The following is a 25,253-nucleotide window of genomic DNA, read 5'->3' as shown; positions in this document are numbered from 1 at the left end:
CTAATTATAAGGTATATAATAAAAAGCCCCTAGCTTTTTATTACTTCTTGTATATAAATTAGTTAAGAAACTAATCCTCATGCATAAATGACCTTATATACAATCTACTACATAGAAAAATGTAAAACACTACTTAGATGCTTTATTTAAATCTTTACTGTTGAACAAAAAAGTTCATTATACTTTATAATCTCAATAACTAATGTACTTTAGGTTATTTTATAATTTGTCCACTATTAATAAAAAAAAATTAAAGTCTGCTCATTTGCAAAGCAATTTAAGATGTCCTCTGTTATAAAAAGTCTTCAGATGTTAAAGAATGAAGGACAAAGGCTTAGCACAGGGAAGATACAGAGAACAGGCTTGTGCAGTTAGTTAGGACACCATTTTAGTCCTGAACAAACTTTGGGTTTAGTGATATGATAACCAGACACTCAGAGTCAGAAATGATTACATTAGACAAGATGTCTGGCTTGAAGAGAAAAACAAAATCAATGCAGGAAAAAAATTTATAGAAAAATAAGATTAAAAAAATAAAGGTGGTGTAAAATTTGATTTCATTTTATAAGAAACTAAGGATTCCTATAGATGTACAATTCTGATAAAGTATTAAAAATAGACAACAGAATTTTATATCTAGAGGAGACCTTAGCAATCATCTTTAAAGCTTACACATTATCCTTCTCTAAGTTCAAGCTTCTTCATCTGTGAAGTGACGTGTTCAATCATATCAGCAGTGAGCGGCAGAGCCAGAACTAGAACCCGATCCTCAGCTACCCGATAAATCAGAAAGGTTAACTCTATCAAAAATTTTTAATATTCAAAGTATGGAGTTCTAAACTGAAAGAAAAAGAGGAAAACTTCATTTGATGTAAACTATCAACTATAGTTGCTCCTGAAGTTTCTCTCATTATTAAGAGGAAAAAAAAAAAGAGAGAAGTAGTCAAGAATTTAACCAACATCCAAAGAATGGGAAGTAATCCACTGTTACCAAATATCATCTGACGTGGTAAATCTTCCAGTCAGGTCTATATAAAATCTACTACAGAATTACTTTAACCTTATATTAAAAAAAAAAACAAACCACAACAAAAAACCCCACAAAAGAACCCCCCCCCAAAACCCCAAACAAGTGGATAAGTAGTCTATCTCTGTAGGAACAGATTTCTAATGCCAACTATAGAAGTATTTAAAACTGTTTATACTTAGAAGAATTAGCAAAATTTTATCAGGAGATCAGAGTGTTATTGGATAGTGGGAATTTTTAAGGAATGTGATTGATTAGCTGGCAACCTGATTAAAAAAAACAAAACAAAACACAGCAGGCTGCCCTAACAACAGGAAGAGAGAGTTTAGAAAGCAGTTTCCCTGGTTCAGTTTTCGTTGTGCACCTCACCTGCTCTGGAAGTAGTTTGCTAGCTCTGACGCTTCATGGTTCAGACTCCTCAGGTGCACGATTAAATTTCCAGAGTTGGTGAACATGGCGCCACATGTTTTGCACTCGTAAATCCGAGGCTTGCGGATAATGTGCCGGGAAACCCTCATGTGGTGTTTATATTCCCCGAAGGAAGTGAAAGTGGCACTACATATCTGGCACCGGAAACAGCGTTTACCTTCATGCTTTAGGCGATGCATCTTTAGCGAGTAAGCCCTGGTGAACTTTTTCCCACAGCGGTCACACTGAAATGGTTTAATTCCTATAAAATAAAATGATACAAAATATTATCTAAAAACAAAATAATTGGAAATGTCATAAACTTCACAAATTTCTGAACTGTAATTTTGTAGCAATAGATAATCTGAAAAGATAAAAATCATCAGCAGAAATGAGCCCCAAATTCAGTATCTTAGAAAAAGTACAAAACATCTGAAAAGTCACTAGTGCTTGAAAAAAGCAAGTGAGCAAGAAAGGCACCATGGGGTGGGGGTGGGGGTAATCAAAGTGATATATACTCCATTTGATTTTTGAATTCCTCCAGATCTTCTTAGACTTCAAAACACAATTTAACAAGAGTATTTATTTAAGCAGACCCCAATTCTTCACCTATTATTATTACATTTCATTAAAGTAGTAAGGTTTCTATCAAGAAGATGTATAAATTGATCAGTTATCTAATCTTCATTTCCTATCTCAGAGAAACATGAGAAGAAAAAAGAAAACTTCCAACATCTCTGAACATAATTAGTGATTGTAACAGAACTACCTTTGGTTAAGTTTTGGGGTGCTTAATGTAATAGTGACATAAATATGTAGAAATTAACATATGAAATGTAAAGTGCATTTATGGTCTCTTCCAATTCACTATCACAGTTTTAGCAAAAAAATTTCAAAAACCTTTAAAACATAATCTGTTGATTCAACAATCACAGGGAATTAGTGTTAGCACAGGATTGTTAGACCTATCTGAAGGAGAGGGAAGTTAGACAGTTATACAGCTGAGAAGAGTAGCAAAGATTTCTTCCTTATCAGAGACCAGTGTTCTACCCATAAGAATTTTATTGCCTTTATGTGAACACTGAACTTAAGTTTCAAGTATGTTCTACACATCATTTATTCAAAATCTTTTTTACACTAAAATAATACTGCAAGGCTGGATGAATAGGGCACAGAGAAATTTCTCAGGGCACAGAGAAATTTAGGTTTGCCCAATTAAAATAAAATTACTGTATTTAATTTTTAAAAACACTTTTTATTTGGAATTACAAACTTAAGATAAATTAGAATAGCACAGAGAACACCAATATATGCCCTTTTAACCCCATTTGCTTTACCAAATGCACTTGTGCTTTTCTCCCCCATATACACACACATACATCTGATCTCTTCTTCATGTATATCATGTGCGTATCACACTTGCCCCAAGTTCCAATCAGAAGCGTATTAAGCAAGTATCTTTCTGACAATGCAACAAATCAGCAACAGACCTCAATTTCTGTTCTCACTAGACTTTCCAGAGATATACTTTTTCCTAACTCAAAAGCATCTGTTTACTATTTTTAGCTGGAATTCCAAAATCAAATGTTCTAGAGGGTTCATTTATGCCACAAGAGGAACGATGGCATTACCTGAGTGGATCAGCATGTGCTGCTTCAGGTTCTGAATACGGGTGAATCGCACCCCACACGTTGGACACTGAAAAGGTCTATCTGGACCATTGGGACTTGGCCGTTCTGTGCTGCTGGTAGAAGGAGCAATGTAGAGTTGGTAGGGATACTGAACATTTTCCAATCTAAAAAACAGACCAAAGAAGGCAACCAGGCTCTGATTTTTAAGTTCAATAAACAGTTCTGCACAAGTTTAAATGAACAAAAGGAAATACACACTTAAATTTAAAAGTTAGATTACAGGGTTCATTTATAATAAGAAAAAGCATTACTGTCCAGAATGTCCAGCATTCTAAGTTAAGCAAAGACAAGTGACCAATATCATATCAACGATTTTACTTTACATATCCTTAATCTAATAATCCTTTCCTTCCTACTACTGCTTTAAGTCAAGCTCTGGTCAATACATGGCGATCTCTTTCTATTTTGCCCCACACCCCTTTCACAGTGATCTGATTAAATCAGTCTCTTGATAACAGTCCTGTGATGGTTCACTGCTATCTTCAGAATGAAGACATACAAGACTCCTCATGATCTGGGTCTGTATACTCTTCCAGCCTCATTTCTCGTCACACTCCTCAAACATACCCTTCCTTAACACTTCTCAGTGCTGTGCTTTCATATATTTAACTTCCTCTACCTGCCTACCCTTTTTGCTTAGATAACACGCCAGTCATTTTATGAGATGTAGCCAAGAAATTACATCCTCCTCCTGAAAGCCTTCTTTGATTCATCAGTGATTTAGGTAGGTACTCTCCTATGCAGAGCAATAGACTCCTTTGCAGATCACTCATGATAATTTGCTTACTTGTCTGTTTTTAACCTCTCCCGGCCCCAATGTCAGCGTGACCTCTTTGAGGGCAACGGTTACCTTTCATTTCAATATCCCCACTACTCAGCACAGTATCTAGTACAGAACAGACAACCCCATTCATGTTTGAAATTAAGGAATCTAGGCATATTTCCATTTGCTTACACCTTCAATAATTTACTCAAAGGACTCCGGTTCACAACCTGCTCTACCAGGTTATCTTCTCAAAAACAATAAATTGTGTTTGAATTCTTTGAATCCTTCGAGTTTTCAACAAACACACTTTTAAAGTCTGTCCTGGACTGTAATGATGATGAGTTACTGCAGTGAAGGTTTATATTCAGTGGTCAGAGACAGACAATAAGCACTCAAAAAGATGATCAGGACAGAGAATTAAAGTAGAGTGATCCAACAATGATTGGTGCTGTTTTACTTTAGACTGGTGGTCAGGAAAAACCTTCAGAACTGATAGTGATCTGAAGAATGAAGAATGAGGGAGCAAAGTGAAAATTAGGGAAGAAAGCATTTCAGGCAGAAGAAAGGCTTTAAAATGGCAGGCCTGCAAACCAGAACAAACATGGACTACTCCAGGAACTGAAGGTCAGCACGGCCGGAACGTGGTCTTCAAGGAGTGTGGTCTGAAGGGCGTCAAGCTAGAATCACATCGTGTATGGCTTTCAAGGCATGGTGAGGAGTTTAGATTTAAGAATCTACTCATTTCAATCTGAAAGAAAGGCAATGCCAAAGAATGCTCAAACTACTGCACTATTGCACTCATCTCACACGCTAGTAAAGTTAATGCTCAAAATTCTCCAGGCCAGGCTTCAACAGTTTGTAAATCATGAACTTCCAGATGTTCAAGCTGGATTTAGAAAAGACAGAGGAACCAGAGATCAAATTGCCAACATCCAATGGATCATCAAAAAAGCAAGAGAGTTCCAGAAAAACATCTACTTCTGCTTTATTGACTAAGCCAAAGCCTTTGACTGTGTGGATCACAACAAAAACTGTCGAAAATTCTTAAAGAGATGGGAATACCAGACCACCTTACCTACCTCCTGAGAATCTGTGTGCAGGTCAAGAAGCAACACTTAGAACCGGACATGGAACAGACTGGTTCCAAATCTGGAAAGGAGTACGTCAAGGCTCTATACTGTCACCCTGCTTAATTTATATGCAGAGTACATCATGTGAAATGCTGGGCTGGTTGAAGAACAAGCTGGAATCAAAATTGCCGGGAGAAGTATCAATAACCTCAGATATGCAGTTGACACCACACTGATGACAGAAAGCGAAGAACAACTAAAGAGCTTCTTGATGAAAGTGAAAGAGGAGAGTGAAAAAGTTGGCTTAAAACTCAACATTCAGAAAACCAAGATCATGGCATCTGGTCCCATCACTTCATGGCAAACAGACGGGGAAACAGTGGGAACAGTGACAAACTTTATTCTTTTGGGCTCCAAAATCACTGCAGATGATGACTGCAGGCATGAAATTAAGACACTTGCTCCTTGGAAGAAAAGTTATGACCAACCTAGACAGCATATTAAAAAGCAGAGACATTACTTTGCCAACAAAAGTCCGTCTAGTCAAGGCTATGGTTTTTCCAGAAGTCATGTATGGACGTGAGAGTTGGACTGTAAAGAAAGCTGAGCACCAAAGAATTGATGCTGTTGAACTGTGGTGTTGGAGAAGACTCTTGAGAGTCCCTTGGACTGCAAGGAGATCCGATCAGTCCATCCTAAAGGAGATCAGTCCTGAATATTCATTGGAAGGACTGATGTTGAAGCTGAAACTCCATGACTTTGGCCACCTGATGTGAAGAAATGACTCATTTGAAAAAGACCCTGATGCTGGGAAAGATTAAAGGCAAGAGGAGAAGGGGATGAGAGAGGATGAGATGGTTGGATGGCATCAATGACTCAATGGACATAAGTTTGAGTAAACTCCAGGAGTTGGTGATGGATAGGGAGGCCTGGCGTGCTGCAGTCCAAGGGGTCGCAGAGTCAGACGTGACTGAGCGACTGAACTGAACTACTGGAGAATTTAAAGAGTTTGCTACTTAGAACAGCAACACAATCTGACTTAATGTAAAAAACAAAATTCTGGCTGCTACATGGAGGGCTGGAGTAGAGGGGATCATGAAATCAGGGGCCAGTTGAAGGTTACTGCAGTAGTCAAGGCAAAAGGTGGTGGTGACCTGGGCTGGGGTGGCTGTAGCAGAGCTGGAGGAAAAGTGGACTGACAAGGAACGTGTTTTGGATGCAGAGCAGAAAGGACTTGTGGATTAAATACAGGGGTGGGGGTGAGGGAAAGGATCAAGAATAATTCCCAGAGACACTGCTGAAGAAATTGGGGCTTGATGATGATGCAGTTTACTGAGACAGGAAGACTAGAGGAGCAGGTCTGAGGGAGGAGGCTGGAGTACTGTCTTGGTCATATTAAATCTGAAATGGCCCTGCTACATCTATGTGAGGATATCAGCAGGAAGGGTCAATGTGAAGACAATGACCTGGGAATCATGAGCATAAGGAAAAGGGTTTGGTGAACTGTTTTGGTAGCAGGTCAGGTGTAATTATTTTTGGCTCTGCACAGTACGTGATCTCTATTTCAACTACTCAATTCTGCCATCCACAGACACAGCATGGTTGTGTCCCAATAAAATTTGATTTACAAATAAAGGTGGTGGGAGAATTGGCCTGTGGGCCACAAGTTTGCCAACACCTGAAACAGATACTATTTAAAGCAATGGAGCTGGGAAGTCTAGGAAATGCCTGAAAAACCTTGTCTAATTTATGTAGCTACCTCATGATTACAATGGGGAAGGAAATGGCAACCCACTCCAGTATTCTTGCCTAGAGAATCCTGTGGGCAGAGGAGCCTGGTGGGCTGCTGTCCATAGGGTCGCACAGAGAAGGACACCACTGAAGCGACTTTGCATGCATGCATGCATGCATTGGAGAAGGAAATGGCAACCTACTCCAGTATTCTTGCCTGGAGAATCTCAGGGACAGGGGAGCCTGCTGGGCTGCCATCTGTGGGGTCGCACAGAGTCGGACATGACTGAAGTGACTTAGCAGCAGCATGATTACAAAATATATAAAAAGTCAGGTTTCAATAAACTTTTATGTAATCCTAGATAAAATGCTTGGATTCAGAATTATACACAGAACCTTTCCAAAAAAATGTCCTACTGTGTTGGTACTAACCGATCATCATCATCTACGTGAGCATTGGTGCTAGAAGTGCCCTGAAGCGTAGGCAATCCTTCCGTGATGCCTTCATCTACTGAGCCTGTGAACAAGAGGACAGCTGTCAGTACTCTGGTGAAATAAATAAACCAGGATATAAATTGCAAGCTCTCAGACTTTGAATAGATTATCTACATGTGATTTTAAAAATCATGTGTAAAACAACAGATTCTTATATTACTACTTACATTCTTTGGATTATTTCAGTATTTAATTTTAGAAAGGAGCACAGAAATTCAAATATAAATGAAACAAAAATTGACATAAAATTAAATAATGTAACAATCATTTAAGGAATCACTGACAAGTTTTGTTTTTAAAGACATTTTATGGTGACACACAGCTGACTTGTACATACACCTTTTACACAAAATTAAAGACAGTTGTAGGGTGAACATGTGTACATTCTCACAAACCCTAACACTACACTGGCAGCATCCTTAAAGTCCCCATTACCCTTCCCTGATCACAAACCCCTCTTTGCAAGAGCAACCATCATCCTCTTTCACGGTTATAACTTGCTTCCTTTTTTCCTCATCCTTCTTCATTTTTTTGGCTGTGACACATGGCTTGTGGAATATTCCCTTACCAGAGATTCAACCAGCACTCCTAACAGTGAAAGTGCTGAGTCCTAACCACTGGACAACCAGGGAATTCCCTGTTGTGAGTATTCTTGTACAACAGTGCGTGTACGCACTTTTTTTTTTTTCCCCTATGGTATCTAAATCAGGAATGGATTTGCTTGGTCATAGGATATGTATTTTTTTAACTTCATGTATCTGTTGAACCCTTCCCTGGTGGCTCAGTTGGTAAAGAGTCTGCCTGCAATCCAGGAGATTGGGGTTCAATCCCTGGGTCAGGAAGATCCCCGGGAGAAGGAAATGGCAACCCACTCCAGTATTCTTGCCTGGAGAATCCCATGGACAGAGGAGCCTGGTGAGCTAGTCCATGGGGTCACAAAGAGTCAGACATGAACTTAGTGACTAACATTTTCACTTTCTATGAAATGCTTGTTCAAGTCTTGCTATTGAGTTGCCCTCTTCATTATAAAAGTTCTTTTCATGTTTTAGATACAAAGTCTTTATCAATGAAAGATGTTATAAATATTTTCCCCTCTTCCATGACTTGTCTTTTCTTGGTTTCTTTCGATGACTCAAAGATTTATACTATAATTGATCAGTCTTTTTCTTTATGGTTATGGCTTCTGGGGCTTGTTTTTAAAAATCCTTTCCTATCTCAAATTACCTTATGAAAGATTTAGATTTTGCCCTTGACACTTATATCTTTCTTGAACACACCTGGAGTTGATTTTGTGAAGGGAACACACTTACTGAAACGTCTGTCTTTTCTTTTCTGCTCTGCAGAGCTCTAAATGCATGGGTTTGTTTCCAGGTTCTCTACTAGTTCCATCTGCTGGTCTATATTTGCATGAATGCCACAATGTACTTACTGCAGTTTTAGAATCATCTTGATGTCAGGCTGAGTAAATCCTCTTACCTTGTTCATTTGCTTCCTGAATATCTTTGCATTTCTTTATACATTTTAGAATTAACTTGTTGAATGTAAGTGATAATAATTATTCCATTTCTCCCTTTCTATCAGTTTGGAAATTACACAATCTCTTCCTAGTTACTTTACTGGTTACTTTGGAAATTAGACACTTACCAAAATCAAAAGAAAACTTTACTTCCGCCTGGACAACAGAAGGATCTTAGAAATTTTAACTTCATTTCCTATACATACCCATTTTGTAATTTACAAATTACTGCCTGACGTTTTACTTCTTTATTTGGATAAAGCCACTACTCTTTCATATAAGCAATGTTTGTCTACATTTGCTCATGTTTACCTTTGCTCTTCATTCTTTTGTATATTAAACCTTCCATGTTCACTTTACGTCTACCTGTAGTCTATTCTTAAATGTTTCTTTAGTGATGATATTCTGAATCATTTTTGAGAATACATTTTACCTTCATTCTTCAAAGATACTCTCACTGTGTGCAGACATCTAGAGTCACAGTTATTTTCCTTAGCACATTAAAGATATCATTTCATTGGTCTCTAACATTATTAAGAAGTTAAATATACCTACGTTCGTACCGTCCATAAGCCTTACCCTCTTCTACACCTATAGTCTCTACCATTATCTCTGTGGTGGTTAATTTATGTCAACATACTGGGCTAAGGGGTGACCAGAGAGCAGGTAAAATATCACTTCCAGGTGTATCTGTGAGTGTGTTTCCAGAAAGATTAGCATTTAAATTGGTAGACTGAGTAAGGAGAATCCTCTTCACCAGTACAGGTGGGTATTATCCAGTCTGGTGATGGGCTGAACAGAACACAAAGGTGAAAGGGCAAACTGCTCTCTGTTTGAGCTGAGACATCCATGGTCTCCTGCTTTTGAACATCAGTGCTTCTGGTTCTCAGGCCTTTGCTCTTGAACTGGGACTGACACTATCAGGCCCAAAGTTCCCAGGCCTTAGGATGTGGGCTGGAATTACACTACTGGCTGTCCTGGCCTCCACCTAGAAGACAGCAGACTCTGGGACTTCTAGTCCTCCATAATCACGTGAGCGAATCCCCCCTGCTCCCGCCTCACCCCGCATACGCCTCTGCCTATCTGTCCTCCTGGGCTTGTTCCTCTGGAGAACCCTAACAGTTTGTCTGTGCAGCGTTCGGGTGGTTTCTTCTAATTTATCTTCTGATTCACCAATTCTCTCTTCTGCTCAATTCAATCTTCTGCCAAAATATTTGATTAGCCGTGGTTCCTGTGCACTGGTTGTTTCTGACAGTGGTTATTGCCCTTGAAAACACCCTGGAGAGGACTGACTTGCTGAGGGGAGGATGAATGTGCCTTCTTCCCGAAAAGGTTTCTGCTTGCCTCTATGAGGTTCCTGGAAGGTAGGCACTATCTAAACCAATTTACTGTTTGAGATTCCTTGGCCTGCACCTGCAAGGAGCAAGCACGACAGAAATCTGCAAGAGTTCTATCCATCATTCTCAGGGGTGCGTTTTTTCCCCTTTTCATCTTATAGGTAGCCCATTGCCAAGGTAGCTGTCTCCAAAGTTCCCCTGGGGTCTGAAGGAAGGTGAGCAGGTGTAGTCCTTGTGGTATGTGAACTCTGGGGCCCCTACTTCATGCATGCACCTTCTCTAAGACTTTGTAGCTTTCATATACTCTGGGTTGACCTCTGTCTCCCTCACCCTTTGAGCTGTTGAACCAAAGCCCATTCGTGTTTTGGCAAATGTCTAGGGAAAAATAGGTTTTAGTGCTCTGGTGAGTACTTACCTCTCCGGGTCAGACTCTTCCTTAAAATTAACCTGGCAGTTCCCTGATCATCTTTTCGAATACCTTAAAAGGTGACTTTAACAAAAAAGGTATTTTTGTTTTCAATAGGAGGGTAGATCCAAACAATCTCGCCAGTTCTCATCAGGTGTTGAACTTGGTCGATGTCTCTACCACGTGCAGAAAGCTGTGCTGCCCCAACTGAACCAAGGAGCCTCTGCAGCTGTACACTCTTCTGTGGCAGTGTTGTAACAAAAGCTAAAATGTACTAACTGTGACAGTTTGTACAACACCATATACACGTGAACATTTAATAAACATCATCTGTTAACAGACATGTAAGATGAAACTTCCTCCCAGTGAACATTTAGAGTCCAGTACTTCAGTTTCCCTCTTGGAACACCTGAACCAGGGGACAGCAGGAAACGAGTGCGCTTCCGCTTGAGTAAGATTCTCCGAAAAACCAACCTAATCCCTTGTAAGGCATCCAAACTTCATCAAATCATTTGCACTACAAAATTTGTGCCAGAGTTGTATTTTGCCTTGACTTCTTAAATACAGAACATTAAATATAACTTTTTCTTGTTTCTTGATGATTCAAGAACATCAATTGTTACAACTAGTTCCAATACACTGACAGAAGCTTCTGAAAGGAGACAAGACCCTATGTGTTTACATTACCCGACTGCACCTCTATTCCTTCCGCCCCCATGCCATCTCTCCCTTACTGGTTTGTGTTTGGCATTTCAGTGCATGCCTTTTCTTTTTCTCTTTCCCTTACTGTCAAGACATTTATGCCTTTTCCCTACGCCTACTTATCCAACTTATTCCTGATCCTTCTCATTGGTTTTTAAATCAGATGTGGGTTGGAAGACCAGATAGTGCTGCATTTTGTTTAAGAAAGAGCTCTTGTCAATTTCTTCCCATTGTCACTTTTTCCTTTAAAGAAGAGGGAACTCTTAACATTTCAATCTGTCCTAGGATAAAAACTGGAAAAGTCTTGGTATTTGGACCTGGTCACCATGGACACACACACAAATCTACTTTATAGTATACTTTATAGTTGTTCAGAATGCAGGCAACATTAAAGCTAAGCTAAAGATTTGTGTGGAAAAAAAAAGCTTGGGGGTGTGATTTGGGCAGGCCAGAAAGACTGACCTAACTGACATATGCGGAGAAGGCGATGGCACCCCACTCCAGTACTATTGCCTGGAAAATCCCATGGACGGAGGAGCCTGGTAGGCTGAAGTCCATGGGGTCGTGAAGAGTCGGACACGACTGAGCGACTTCACTTTCACGCAATGGAGAAGGAAATGGCAACCCACTCCAGTATTCTTGCCTGGATAATCCCAGGGACAGAGGAGCCTGGTGGGCTGCCGTCTCTGGGGTCGCACAGAGTCGGACACGACTGAAGCAACTTAGCAGCAGCAGCAGCAGCAACTGACATATGACCACCAGGCAAGGCAAGCTATAATACTTCAGGAGAGGGTGGGGTCATGGTGAGGTAGGAATAAAACCCGCTGTGCTTTGGATTGATTCTGGTATTACCAAGAGTTTGCTTTAAAAGCTGGTCAAAAAGAACTAAAATGGAGAACAAGACATACCTAACAGATGGTCCCTCTTAAAACAAATCTACTTCCACATTCTAAAATATCTAAACCTTGGCCTCTAGATCCCTAACTTGACGGATAGTAAGCATGGAAAGTAAAACAAAGGGCACTCTCTTCTTGTCCATGACACATTAAATGTTCCAAAAGCTAAAAATAAAAACCATTCCAAGCTAAATTAAGAGTTATAACAGACTTTTAGAAATCTATCCATACTGTGGGCATTGTAACACATAGTGTTGTATCAGTTATGCAACTATACACAAAAATAAATCTTGTTAACTTTTTCTTCTTCCTGACATGATGGTTTCTGCCCATCAACGCAAGTAATCACATTAACTGGAATGTTACTTGAACCAATTTAATAGTAGGATACATAGCATTTACTTTGCTGAGGTAATAGTGATGTTACTTAAATTATTAAAATGAAGTTTCCTTTCTAAACTATAAGAATTCTGCTCTCAGTGGTATGGGGATTAAGAATTCTGACTTACCAGCTTTGTATGTTAAGGCCATCTTATCAAGAGAGAATCTACTCTCCTCTACCATTAAGGAGTGCTGTTCCATCAAAATGAGTCTTGTTTTTGCTAACCACTGTTTAAGTACTTAAGACAGTTTAAAAACCCTTCTGGTGGTGAAAAATAATCACAGTGGTCATCTACTACTGAGCTTTTACCATATGCCAGCTACTGCTCTACATGTGTTAAACACAACACCTTATTTCATACTTGAGAAAGAGGAACTGGCTTGACACTGATGCATTTTTCTATTGCACATAAAACAACCTCACAGAACACCAACATCAGACCCTGTCACACTGGTCTCAAACACCTAACTTTTTTTAAGCATAGACAAAAACAAGGTTATATTGTGCAATCACAAAAACTGAACCTCCCCTTGCAGAAGTTAATGGATGTCCCTGCTGCTTTAGGTTCACTTTGGTCTGCATTCCTAGATCTCTGTTAAGATTCTAAGTCAGTCATCTGTGCTTTCTGACATCACCAGTCCCTGAGCAAATCCCACTTCCCTGAAATCACATAACACAAGCCCAAACCCTCTACTAAGTCCTTTCCAACACCTTCTTATGAGAAGCCCTGAAGCCCGCCCCCCACCCCCTCGCAGTGTGTGATCTCCCGCATTGCAAATGGGCACTGAACTCAATTTGCTGAATTATAGGTGGCTCCTGGTGGTCTCTGGCAACAGGGCACTGGCAGAAATGCAGGGCTCATGGACATCTGGCTGAAGTTCTTACTGCCTTGCATTGGAAACCTCGATAACAAAGTGTGTATCGAAAATTACTTTTGAGGTGCAACCTGCCCTTTGGCTAGGAGGTAAGTTCATGCTGAACTGAGCTCAAATATTTCACTGAAGCCCTTCAGTATTGGGTTTATTGTGTTTTTCTAGAAAAAGGTCTTTGGGGAATATATTGGTTATCCAGTTAGACTTGTCACTGTTGCCTGATGAAACTATTTTCTGGCCTTCTAACACCTGCTCCTATAATCTATTGAGTGTTGACTCCCATCTACAAGAGGAATACACTGTAATGAGAGGATGGTCACAGAGAAGATCAGTCCCTATGAACTGGCCCTGGAGGCTGAGGTCAGAAAGACCACTAACTAGCAAAAAAATTTCAAAACTTTATAAGGTATGACATATAAGAATCTTGAAAATATAATGTAAAATGACAGACATCAGTCAGAAAAGACTACATATTGCTGCTCTCATTTATAGGAAATATCCAGAACAGGCAAACCTATACCGACAGTGTATAAGTAGTTATCTGGGACTGGGGGTGGGTCCTGGAGAGAGGGATTAAGGGGATTCTTTTGGGGGGATGACTGTACAACTCTGTGAACATATTAAAACCCACTATAGTATACACTTTCAATATGTGAATTTTATGATATGTAAGTTGTATTTCAATAAAGATGTTTAAAAAAACCTTATAAGGACTTGACTTCAAGTTTGTCCTCATGTCCTGAGAATGGGTTTGCTTAGTTTCAAATGCCCAGAACCAGATTTTGTGTGATCCCTGGCCTCTGCAACTGGAAATAAAAAATTACACAAGCATTATTCTTGTGGACTGCTACAGTTCTCATGGGGAGTCTAAGTCTGAAACTGCATCTCTCTCTGGCCAAACATCTGCTTCCTTCATGCTTTCTCCATAACTAACACGTTACACTTATCTCTCAGCTGACTCAATTTCACCAAGGACAATTCGGGAGTTGGAAGTAGCCGTTTTGTGGGGAGCTTCAGGCATGAACAAGATTGTTCATTTGTGATACATCAACACTGTACCAACACTGGAGCAGGGACTTCAAGAGGTACCCCCATTGATGTTCCTGGTATATGGTCCTCCTGGGAATGACACAACCTTGGTTAAGAAAGATAAGAACCAAGCACTGAGGTACACTTTTAAACACTTCAAATGAGCTATCAGTTTGTTTATTGTTTACTTTTAAGGTAGACTGAGGCTTCCTCATGCTAAAGAGCTATGCTGTAGTGGCAGAAGAAAAATGAGCAGATTCCGTATTCCTGACTAGGAAATAGCAACTATTTCTCAAGTAATAGGACCACACATTACACTGATGTTGCTTTGAAAAAACTCCATAAGCGTGACCTTTTAAAAACACACTTTCCAATATCCCCATCATCCACAAACGTTAAGAAAAAGAGAACAAATGGAATTCCAAAACTATATTTATCAAAGCACTTAAAAACCCTCAAACTTCCACAGTCCTAAGTACTGCCAAGAGTCTTGATGGCAGTAAGATAAATCATCTCTAAGATCCACAAGGTCACCACTTATGAGGTAACAGTAGGTTCCTTTTTCAGGTGGGAATTTTGGTTTAAATCTTAGGTTCTACCTCATTACCAACTGATACGATTAAATACTACAATGATACTCCAGGTTTATCACAAACACAGAAGAGCTGATGAATGATTTAAAATCTGGAGTTTTGGTCTTCTGGAAAAGGTGCCACCAGAGAAAACTTTCCATTGGTATCAATAGAAACAAACTGATCAGATGTTAACAACTGGTTCAGCAGTAACAATTCGAGGTGACATTCACTGGATTCATACTTTCCAACTTGAAAGACATCACATCCTTCTGACTCCTGTACATCCATTCTAAGGAATTTTCCAGAAGATAATGACCTCAAAAGTAGACAGCTCCTACCCAAGATGGCAAAATCAGATTAATTTTCTGACTCTTTAGTACTCCTCTCTTTACTATTCATCATTCCTATTAAAGCCAATACAATCTTTCATCTTCATCCTATTGTTTCTGACCTCCTAAGATCTCCTTCTGCTACTTAAGAAAAAACCTCTTGTACCCCCACCCCAGACCACAGTCACTAATATGAATTTAACAGATTGTTGGGTCTATTATCCTCCATCTGATCCTGCTGACAAAAATTTAATAACTGTTCTTTCAAGCACCGCAGAAGGTAGATTCCCTTTTATAGGCAACATTATATATCATATTCCAGCCTTCAGCCACAGAAAAATGGACCCTGACCTCAAATCAACATGCTTCTGCTGAAATTACAATCCTAACAGCAAGGCCTATTCAGTCAGAAAGACCAGAATCCTGGGACCATCCCAATTATGATAGCTAGCTGGTTCTCTTCAGAGACACTTGAATCTGACTTGCAGAAACTGTTTAACTCTACTCAAAGAATCTGTCCATTTTAAGGGACCAAAACTGCCTCACACTCCTGCTGCAGGGAGCAGTTCTTATACTTTCAATATGCCCACTACTAAAACACTACTTCTATGTGGATACAGGGTTTACCCATGCTTCCTGCACACTAACTTATCCTGTATAGTTAGCTAATTGTTAGGGCTTTCCAGAGATTCAAACCACCATCTCAGTGTGTTCAACTACAGCTGTATTCCTGGTAGTCTTGCTGGAGAGCACTGACATAACAACAGAGACTTAATACTAGCATTACTTTATGGCTATGGAAACCTCGTGAGGCTCAGTGACTTGTTCAAAGTCACACATCTAAGAAGCGGCAGAAACTGACAGCAGATTCTAGACCTGCCTGACTCCAAGTCCTGAACTTTTAATCATTTCCCCATACTGCATATACGCTCAGTGCTGCAAATTCCTCCATCATTCTAACCGCTCACCTCAACAAGTTTATCTATGCACTACTGCCACCGAGAAACTGCCAAACTATTTCTCAACATCTTAACTGACCCTCGTAACAATCACTTCTCTTTTAATGGCAGATTTTAGAGTCTACAGTTCTTCTCACTTAAATTTTCACTAAATTTCACTTTTCTGTAAGGCGTTTAGTGTATACATTTGGAGTTAACAGGGTAGCTGAGACTAATTAGTGCGTTTGCTCTGAAGGTAAAGAAAAGACAACTCATTTGGATTATTTGATTATATATATTCAGATCAGAGTTCTTCCGTATGTCTGATTTGTAACAGAATCTACATTTGTAATAGTATATATTGGAAATTATTCTTAGATAACTGAAAGGTTTATTGCACTTATGGTCCTAAATTCTCTATTTAATTGTGTTAATAATATATTAAGGCAAAGCCTGAACTGATCAGGTATACTCGAACTGATCAGGTATACTGATCAGGTATATTTCACATAGCTAGTCAGCAAGATGTTCAGTTATATTAGTATTTGGTTTCTAAGTTCTCAGATAAATAATTAACAGTATTAATAATTACCTATTAGTTCACTATTTAGAAGGTACAAAGGTGTTTTCAAGATTAAAGATGTCAGTAATTTAACAAAAACGGGTTATACTGACACATAGCTAGGATCTCCTGCCATCAAATACATTATTCAATGTGTGGTTACCTGGAAAGTACAAAAGTATCTTGACCCACCTTTAGAAATATTATCTTCAATAGGTATTGTGGGTAGAACTGCATTCCACCACCCCCCCCCCAGGGCATACTCACGCCCTAACCTCCAATACCACTAAATACTCTCCTCACTTGGAAATAGGGTCTCTTCAGAGAGACCTAGGTAATTACCATTACCTAGAGTGTATGAAGGAAATGGCAACCCACTCCAGTATTCTTGCCTAGAGAATCCCATGGACAGAGGAGTCTGGTGGGCTACAGTCCATGGGGTCACAAAGAGTCGGACACGATTTAGTGACTAAACAACAACAACAACAGAGTACATGACTACCTCTACCTAGCTGTGGTAGACACTGCTAGTTGCAAACAATATCCATTCTCCTACAATTTTGTGAGGTGGTTTCATACCCAACTAATATACAAGTTAGAAGAGATCATACTGTAGTAGGGTGGGCCATAATCCAATGACTGGTGTCCTGAGGAGGGAGGTCTGGAGGAAGGCCCAGAAAAGATGGGGGCAGAAAGTGGAGAGATGCAGCTAAACTCTGAGGCCCATCAGGAGTGTTAGTGACTGTCAGCAGCTAGAAAGGAGCAAAGAAAGATCCTTCTCTACAGACCTGCCAGCACCTTAAGTTCAGATTTTCTGCCTTCTGAACTGCAAGAGAATACATTCTATTTGAAGTCTGTGGTGGCTGGTGTGGCAACCCTGGAAAACTCATGTAGTGCATCAGAATCCAAGAACTTAACAACGTCAACACGGCCCTCCTGGTTCTCCAACCTTGTGGAGAAATCCTCTTCGCTCATCTCCATTGGCTTTCCTTCTCTCCCTGAATATAGATTATTTCTCAAGGAGCAGTTCTCTGGTTCTGGCTCTTTCAAACACATTTTCCTGTTGAGAGTCAATGTGTCACTGCTAAAAGTGCCAAAGGGGTCACCTCCAGTCCTGACCTCAAGGGCTCTGAGGCATGTTGCCTGGTCATCACTCAAGCACAGTTCACAAAGAATTGACCTTGCTGAGTTAACTCTTAAAACTGGGCTTCTACCTCCTCCCAATGACTTTCATAGTAGTTATGGTATTTAATAGATTCCTATCAAGTATATGATTACCATTATTTTTCACACCGTTTAGAAAGAAAAAGTAACTGTAAAGATTATTAATTGTAAAGCATATCTGAATTTAGAGATAATAAAATGTGAAAAATTGTGACTTATAGTCCGGAGAAGGCAATGGCACCCCACTCCAGTACTGTTACCTGGAGAATCCCATGGACGGAGGAGCCTGGTAGGCTGCAGTCCATGGGGTTGCTAAGAGTCGGACACGACTGAGCGACTTCACTTTCATGCATTGGAGAAGGAAATGGCAACCCATTCCAGTGTTCTTCCCTGGAGAATCCCAGGGACGGGGGAGCCTGGTGGGCTGCCGTCTATGGGGTCGCACAGAGTCGGCCACGACTGAAGCGACTTAGCAGCAGCAGCAGCAGTGACTTATAGTCAATGACAATAATAAAATGTTATTTCTTTTTCTAGTCATCCATGAACCATGATTCCCTCAGGGAACCCTTATTCCCTCAAACGACATATTTATTAACATCAGGTAGTAATGATTCTTCTTTTACAAAGTTTCCTCATACCCATTTTCTTTACAGTATGACTTCAAGTATCTTCTTTCACACAAAGACAACTGTACAATATCTGGCTTTTGGACTGTCTCTCCCAGCCAACCCCCTATGAATCTGACCAATATAAAATTTTCCTAAAATATCTGTAAATATTTTTTCATTCCATTTAAGGTAGACAACTTATTACCACTAGGATAAAACCCAAGCTTACCTGGTCTAGCTGTGGTAGACACTGCTAGTTGCAGACAATATCCATTCTCCTATAATTTCGTGAGGCAGTTACATACTCAACTAATATATACATATATATATATATATATCCCCAGATTGTCCCGCAGCTAGGAATGGCGATGCATGTGACATCATCTGGCAGAAGCTTTTTTGAGACTTCTAGAAACATTTTCCATATAAGCTTTACCCCTTTCTAAAATACAAGGCTAAAGATGAAGCAAAAAACCTATTAACTATGAAGTAATAAGTATACAGATGACAAACTAAAGATGGTGGACTTCAAAAATACAAGGGGCCTAGGTCACTGTAGAGCCACTATATTACTCCTGGACTTCCTATTTCTGAACATTTTATACAATAATAATAATAAAAAAATATCCTGTTTGTTTTAAGCCACTTTGAAGGGACTGTTATATGCAGCTGAATGCAATCCTAACTGAAACTAGTGTTTGAGGCTTTTCAAACATGTTCTCAACCACTCACTTTTCTTGCTTCCCATTATATTCTATACTTGCAGGTTTTCATGCTTTATTCACATCACTGTGCTTTGAATTCACTGCTTTATAAAACATGCAGTGAATGTTCTTCCACACCTCTGAGCTTCTATGCATTTTCAAAGGAATGTTATTCCCTCACCTGGGTAAACTCCTACTGATTACGTACGAGCCAGCTCAAACATGCAGTGTTAACTTGATCTTTCCTGTGTGAACCTGTAACACTGTTTATACCTCTAGCCTAGTTTTAGTTGTTGACTTACTCATCTGCTTTCTCAATTAACAGTGTTAACTCCTCGGATGCAAGCACTGTCTTTTTCATCATATATCCCCCCAAGTTTGGCACATGGTAAGTTTTTAATAAATAATTTTAATAAAGAATAAAATACTAACTGCATTTTTAATACTGGTATTTTTTGTACTGAAAGTAATTCACAATTCATTGGTATATGAACTTGCCATAATATATGTGTCCCATCAGATACTGTTCAACTACTTTCTTTCTACTCATGTGTAACTTACTAGAAACATATGGTAGGACTGACAGAATCTAAAAAAAATCCCGGTTACATGTTTTATTCTTCTTAATATTTCCTATAGGATACAGCACAAAACTTTTATCTAGTAAGCACTTAAAAATGCCTGCCCATACTTTAGAGCATCATGGAAAACACAGAAGACACGATACCTATGGAGGAAGACTGGGGACTAATCAGGAGGTCCTCTTGCACTTGCTCACTTCCTGGCACTGTCTGCTGGTCACTCAGTGAACTCTGAGATGCACTGACAGGCTGGGATACTTCCTCATGGACCTCCTCGTCACTTAACCTTTCCACTTTGACCCGGACATCTTCCTCGGCACCCAGAGGCAAGGTAGTTTTTGTGCTCTCGCAAGTCACGTAATCAGTCATTCTTCTCCCTGTCTCAGACGGGCCAGGTAATTCTAAAGTCCGGGTATTTTCTGCTTGCTTAACCTTATCAGGCTGATTCCTTCGATCAATTCCAAAAGGAAAAGTCCAGGGAAAAGCTAGAGAAGAGTCAACTGGTTGATTTCTATTTTCTGAATAGGAAGCTGAAGAATTCAATACCTGGGGAGAACTTGTTTGTGTGTTACACTTTACAGGACTTTCAGGAGACATAACAATGTAGCTTTTGCGCTTTCTCCGTGATTCTCGGCAGACAGGGATGGTTCTTTCTACCACACTGCACTCTGAAGACACTGGAGAAATGCTTCCATCTCGAGACGTAAAATTGCAGTTAGAGTTATTTTCTTGTCCAGCGTCCAGACCCTTTTCTGGTTGGCTGTTGGGTGTATTCCATAAAATGCTTGATTTCATGAACTCTGAGCAGGTGCTAGCAACACTGAACATTTGCATATAGCTGGCTGCAGCTAGAACATCAATGATATTTTCTGTGTTAATTGACAGAGTGGCTGTGTATGCATACTCTAAAAGGGGTATAAAGCCAGTCACTGTAACATGATGCAAATCCAACACATTCTTGTTCTCATCCTCTGCTTGGCCTACAAGTTTGGTGCGAAAGAAATCACTGCAAGCTGCTAGTACTACCTTATGTGCCCGGAAGATTTTGTCCTGGACACGAATAGTGATATCACAAAAATGTCCATCATTTCGAAGCATATTTAGCTTTCCAAGCATTTCCTGGCTGTGGGAAGAGGAGCTATGAGTAAATGTTTTCACACCCATCTTTCCCTTCCTCTTCTATAGATGCTCTTCAAGGATGCAAATGAATCAGAAATGTCCTAAAAGATACATAAAATAAGCATTAATTAATGATTCAGTAGCTGAAATACAAGGTGATTGAGATTGTTTTCATGAGGCCAGCATGCTAAATAGAAAGGTGAAAGATGGCCATGGAAAAGTCCAAGGCAAGAACCACGTTAAAATATACTCCCGGTGCCTGCTCCCTGAAGCATCCTATCAGAGGAGTCTGTGTGCTCATGTCACACGCACAGCTTACACAAAACAAGTCCCTATAACTGCCTGTGCTTGCAAACCACGTGCCAGATACTGTTCAAATGCATCACATTTCATAATTTGATTGTCATGATGTCTCTACCAACAGGTACATTTTATTGCTGTTGAAGAGAAAAGAGCTAACTACCTTGAAGAAGTCAAAGTTGTTAAGTTGCAGACCCAGGGTTCAAATCCAGACAGGCTGGCCCCAGAATCTGCACCCTATACCTCAATGGTTTATCCTGCTTCTTTTAGGATATGAGGTGAGTAAGTACAAGTGGCCAAGAGTTCTAGGTCTTAGAATGTAATAGGTCTGCATTCTTTCTTCAACAATTCCTCCAAGGCTGTTATAAGAACTAAATGACACACATGCAGCACATGCTTAAGCACGGTATGTGGCACTCGGTGAACGCGCAACAAAAGTGACTGCTTTTTATATTACTAACACAACAAAACCACCTTTCTGGAAGGAAATTTATAAAACAAATGTTTAAAATCAGACACTTGATTGGGTTTTTCCTTCGGGGGGGGAAAAAAAAAAGACACTGGTTTGCCTTTATCAGATTTTACATTTATTTACTAACAATTTAAAAAACTGACATTCTTAAATATACTTAAATACTTTTAATTTTGCAAATCTAGTAATACTTTTAAATACTAGTTTTTATAGTACTTTCCCCTTAAACTGTTTTTACATTCTCTGTGTGAAGTCAGGGAGGCTTATATTAGCCCCTCGATAAAGATAAGAAAGCTAATGCTCAGGGAAGTTAAGTGACTAACAAATAATAACCAAAGCTAAGATCTGGGTCTTTTTACTGTTTGATCACAGTACTTTTCCAATAGGAAAACACATAGCTATTATTTTATCTAAGATAAATAACCTTTTTTTTTAAAAAAAAAAGTACTAAAATAAATACAAAACAAAGCATATTCGGGGAAATACTTTTTGTAAGTCACCTCTAGATAAACAAGTTTCAAATACCTCAAAATTATAGCTACCAGTTTTAAAAAAATGATGTTTAAAAGTTGATGAATATTTAATTGACCTGGGAAAATGTGTGGTTCTGAGCATTAAATAGTGCACAATCACTAAACACAGTGAACACTCAATAGCAGTAGTTATGTATTTAGTGAAAAATGTCATCAGAGTACACAGACAATAACCATCTCTGAAATATATACATATATGTATGTATTTGTACACACAGACACACACACAGAGCAAGAGAATGTACGGTCTTAACTAGAGATTCATGGATTCACTAAGGGGCCATGATCTTCTTGAAACTGTACACAGAAAGATGTCTGCATGTATAGATGGTAGCTTCTTCGTATTTATGCAAATCACTGGTAACATACGGGTGTTAATTCTTTTTCACATTAAACATTTTTTTCTTTTAAAAAGCACCGTAATAGGGCTTGAGGCTTCCCAGGTGGCTCAGTGGTAAAGAACCCATCTGCCAATGCAGGAGACCTGGGTTTGATCCCTGGGTCGGGAAGATCCCCTGGAGGAAGACATGGCAACCCAATCCAGGATTCTTGCCTGGGAAATTCTATGGACAGAGGAGCATGGCAGGCTACATTCTATGGGGTAGAGAGTCGGATGCATTGGAGCACGCACACACATCCTAGGGCTTCAGTTTCTCCTGGCTTGGACCACAAAAGTCATGCAGAGTAGGACTTTTTCTTTCCCCTTGAAAAAGCTTTCAAAAACTGAAGATGGCAGTCACATTCCTTTCCTAAGGTTCTCGTCTGCGAGCTAAACATCCCTTGTCCCTCTAAGCGCCTCTTAAAATTTAATGAACATCCTTGCTCTGCTCAACAATCTCCACTTCCCACATTCCGTTAAGGCTAGTTCAAAGAGTTGCATACAGTATGACAGGTATGGCAGAATTATAACTTGAGCATAACTTTACTATCTTTACCTTCCTTATCTCGGCACAAATAAGACTAAACTGGGTACTGTGACAGTGAAGCCATACTACTGATTTTGTTTACACTAATGAAAACTTAATAATCGACTTATTAGATGTGAGGAACTTTATTATATGAGAGGAACACAATTACAAGTAAAACATTGTCCTTTACCTCATTAAGCTTACAGTCTTTATGAAAATGACCTATGTACTTAATTAAGACTACACAGCTAGTGCTATGTGAAAGCAAACAATGAAACATTCAATTCTGAGTGTGCAAGGCAGAAGAGGAATCACAGAGGGCAGGGCCTCATGCAAGAACTCTGCAGGTGATAAAGCAAACAGGTACACCAAGCTCTCGTGGGACCTCACAGTGAGTGCTCACCATCCTGATGTGCCTCGGGTGCACTATACTGGCCGGCTGTTGTTAATGGCGCTGTAAAGTGAAGTCGCTCAGTTGTGTCCGACTCTTTGCGACCCCATGGACTGTAGCCTACCAGGGTCCTCTGTCCATGGGATTTTCCAGGCAAGAATACTGGAGTGGGTTGCCAGTTCCTTCTCCAGGAGATCTTCCCGACCCAGGGACTGAACCCAGGTCTCCCTCATTGTAGGCAGACGCTTTACCATCTGAGCCACCAGGGAAGTTATTCTAAATGTGAGGATGCAGAGGTCAACGTCAGTTCAAACATCAATCCACTACATAAACAACTCCTTTGAATTTTTTTTGTAGGTAAATGTACATGTGAAGGGGAAACAATTTTTAAAAAGACATTCTAATGATTTCGAGCCGAATAAATAATCCACCGAATATTCTAATATAAGAAGACAAAATGATCAATCTAAGAATCTTCTCGGTCTGATAACACAATAAATGGCATAAAGACTTGTGCCAAGACAGCCAGGTAAGGCCACTGAAACAATTAACCACATCAGAGGTAACAGTTCAAACATAAACCTGCTCCACTCTACTTTCCCAAAGACAAGTAATCATAAAACACCAGGCAGCTAGGATTGATCTAACCAAAGTATCATTCAACATACTTGTTGATTTCTCTCTCATAGGAATGAGATGAAGAGGAAAAAAAATGGGAAGGTTTTTAAAAGCCAGCCACCGAGAGCACTTAGTCTGATGGAGATCACATGGTTCAGGCAGAAGCATGCCTTCAAGCAAGTGACACTCATAATCCAGGGACCATCTGCATCAACAAAGGTGTGAAGGCAAGAAATTAAAGTGTATTTGGAGAATATGTGCAATGGGATGTTGAAAACATCTCAATCGCAATTTGGGTGGAGGTTCCAAACAACAGATACTACCATTTCAAAGTGAGGTGCAAGGCAACCTATGCAAGGAGGTAAAGAGTTAAATATCACGAAAGGATTCCTGCGGAGAGAGATCAGTGTGTTTTGAGTTCCAATCCCTCTCCCACTCCCTTCTACTTCCCTGTAAGGGAAAGGAGTTGAGGCAAGTTTGCCCTTTGTTTTAGGTCTGTGGAAAATGTGTCACACTTGAAACAAATCTAAAGGATACACATCTTATTTAAACTCTGGCCAAGAGTAGGAAGTATGCTTACCACCTCCCAACAGTAAATAAAAGCAATACCTGGAGTAGGAAGGATCCTCTGGAGCCCCAACACTGGGCGTACGCCCTGTTCTGCTGTGTCACTGTGAGAGCTTAGGCAAGTCACAAGACTGCACCTTCATTTCTTCAGCAGTGAGACACGGTTAAGACAATCTACCTCAGAGAGTTCTGAGGATTAACTGGCCTGATACATGTGAAGTGCTTTTAACAGTACTCAGCATGAAATAAATGCTACAGAACACCAGTCCTGGTGCTGCTGCTACTGTTATTAGAGACCTTTCTTCTTACTCAATCCTTGCCTCTCCCAATCCTGGATGGGCCAGAAACCACAGTCACCAAATAAAGAAGAATAAAAAGGTAGAGGGGAAAAACAGGAAGAAAAAGGAAGCCAAACAAATCTCTTTCCACTGCAGACCTGTAATAGGCCTGAGGTGGGCAAATAAGAAAACCTTTAACTCTGAATTAAGTTTATTAGTTCTTGAAAATAATGTTTCTATTCCCTAAAAGTGACCAGAAAAGTTATTAAGGCTTGCCC

The 25,253-nt window shown here is 39.8% G+C and overlaps 1 protein-coding gene across 8 annotated transcripts in view; it reads right to left on the bottom strand.

Annotated features, from left to right (window-relative positions):
- The window catches only part of ZBTB44 (zinc finger and BTB domain containing 44), a 52,244-nt gene that overhangs the window by 2,714 nt on the left and 24,277 nt on the right, over window positions 1-25,253 (bottom strand). For 2 of the 8 annotated variants that reach the window (XM_081534025.1, XM_081534024.1), the window contains 4 exons: window positions 19,936-21,009; window positions 7,126-7,210; window positions 3,067-3,230; window positions 1,397-1,697 (listed from right to left, as the gene is read on the bottom strand). In XM_081534025.1, coding sequence (XP_081390151.1) covers window positions 1,397-1,697; window positions 3,067-3,230; window positions 7,126-7,210; window positions 19,936-20,953 — 1,568 coding nt within the window. In that variant the 5' untranslated portion in view covers window positions 20,954-21,009. The remainder of the gene's footprint in view (window positions 1-1,396; window positions 1,698-3,066; window positions 3,231-7,125; window positions 7,211-19,935; window positions 21,010-25,253) is intronic. The other 6 variants (XM_081534027.1, XM_081534026.1, XM_081534029.1 and 3 more) reach the window with 4 other exon arrangements.

The sequence above is a fragment of the Giraffa tippelskirchi genome, chromosome 10, assembly GCF_054371585.1.
Source record: "Giraffa tippelskirchi isolate mGirTip1 chromosome 10, T2T-mGirTip1v1.2.pri, whole genome shotgun sequence".
NCBI lineage: Eukaryota > Metazoa > Chordata > Mammalia > Artiodactyla > Giraffidae > Giraffa > Giraffa tippelskirchi.
The sequence above is the reverse complement of the archived record's forward strand: the minus strand, read 5'-3'. Positions and strand labels throughout refer to the sequence as shown.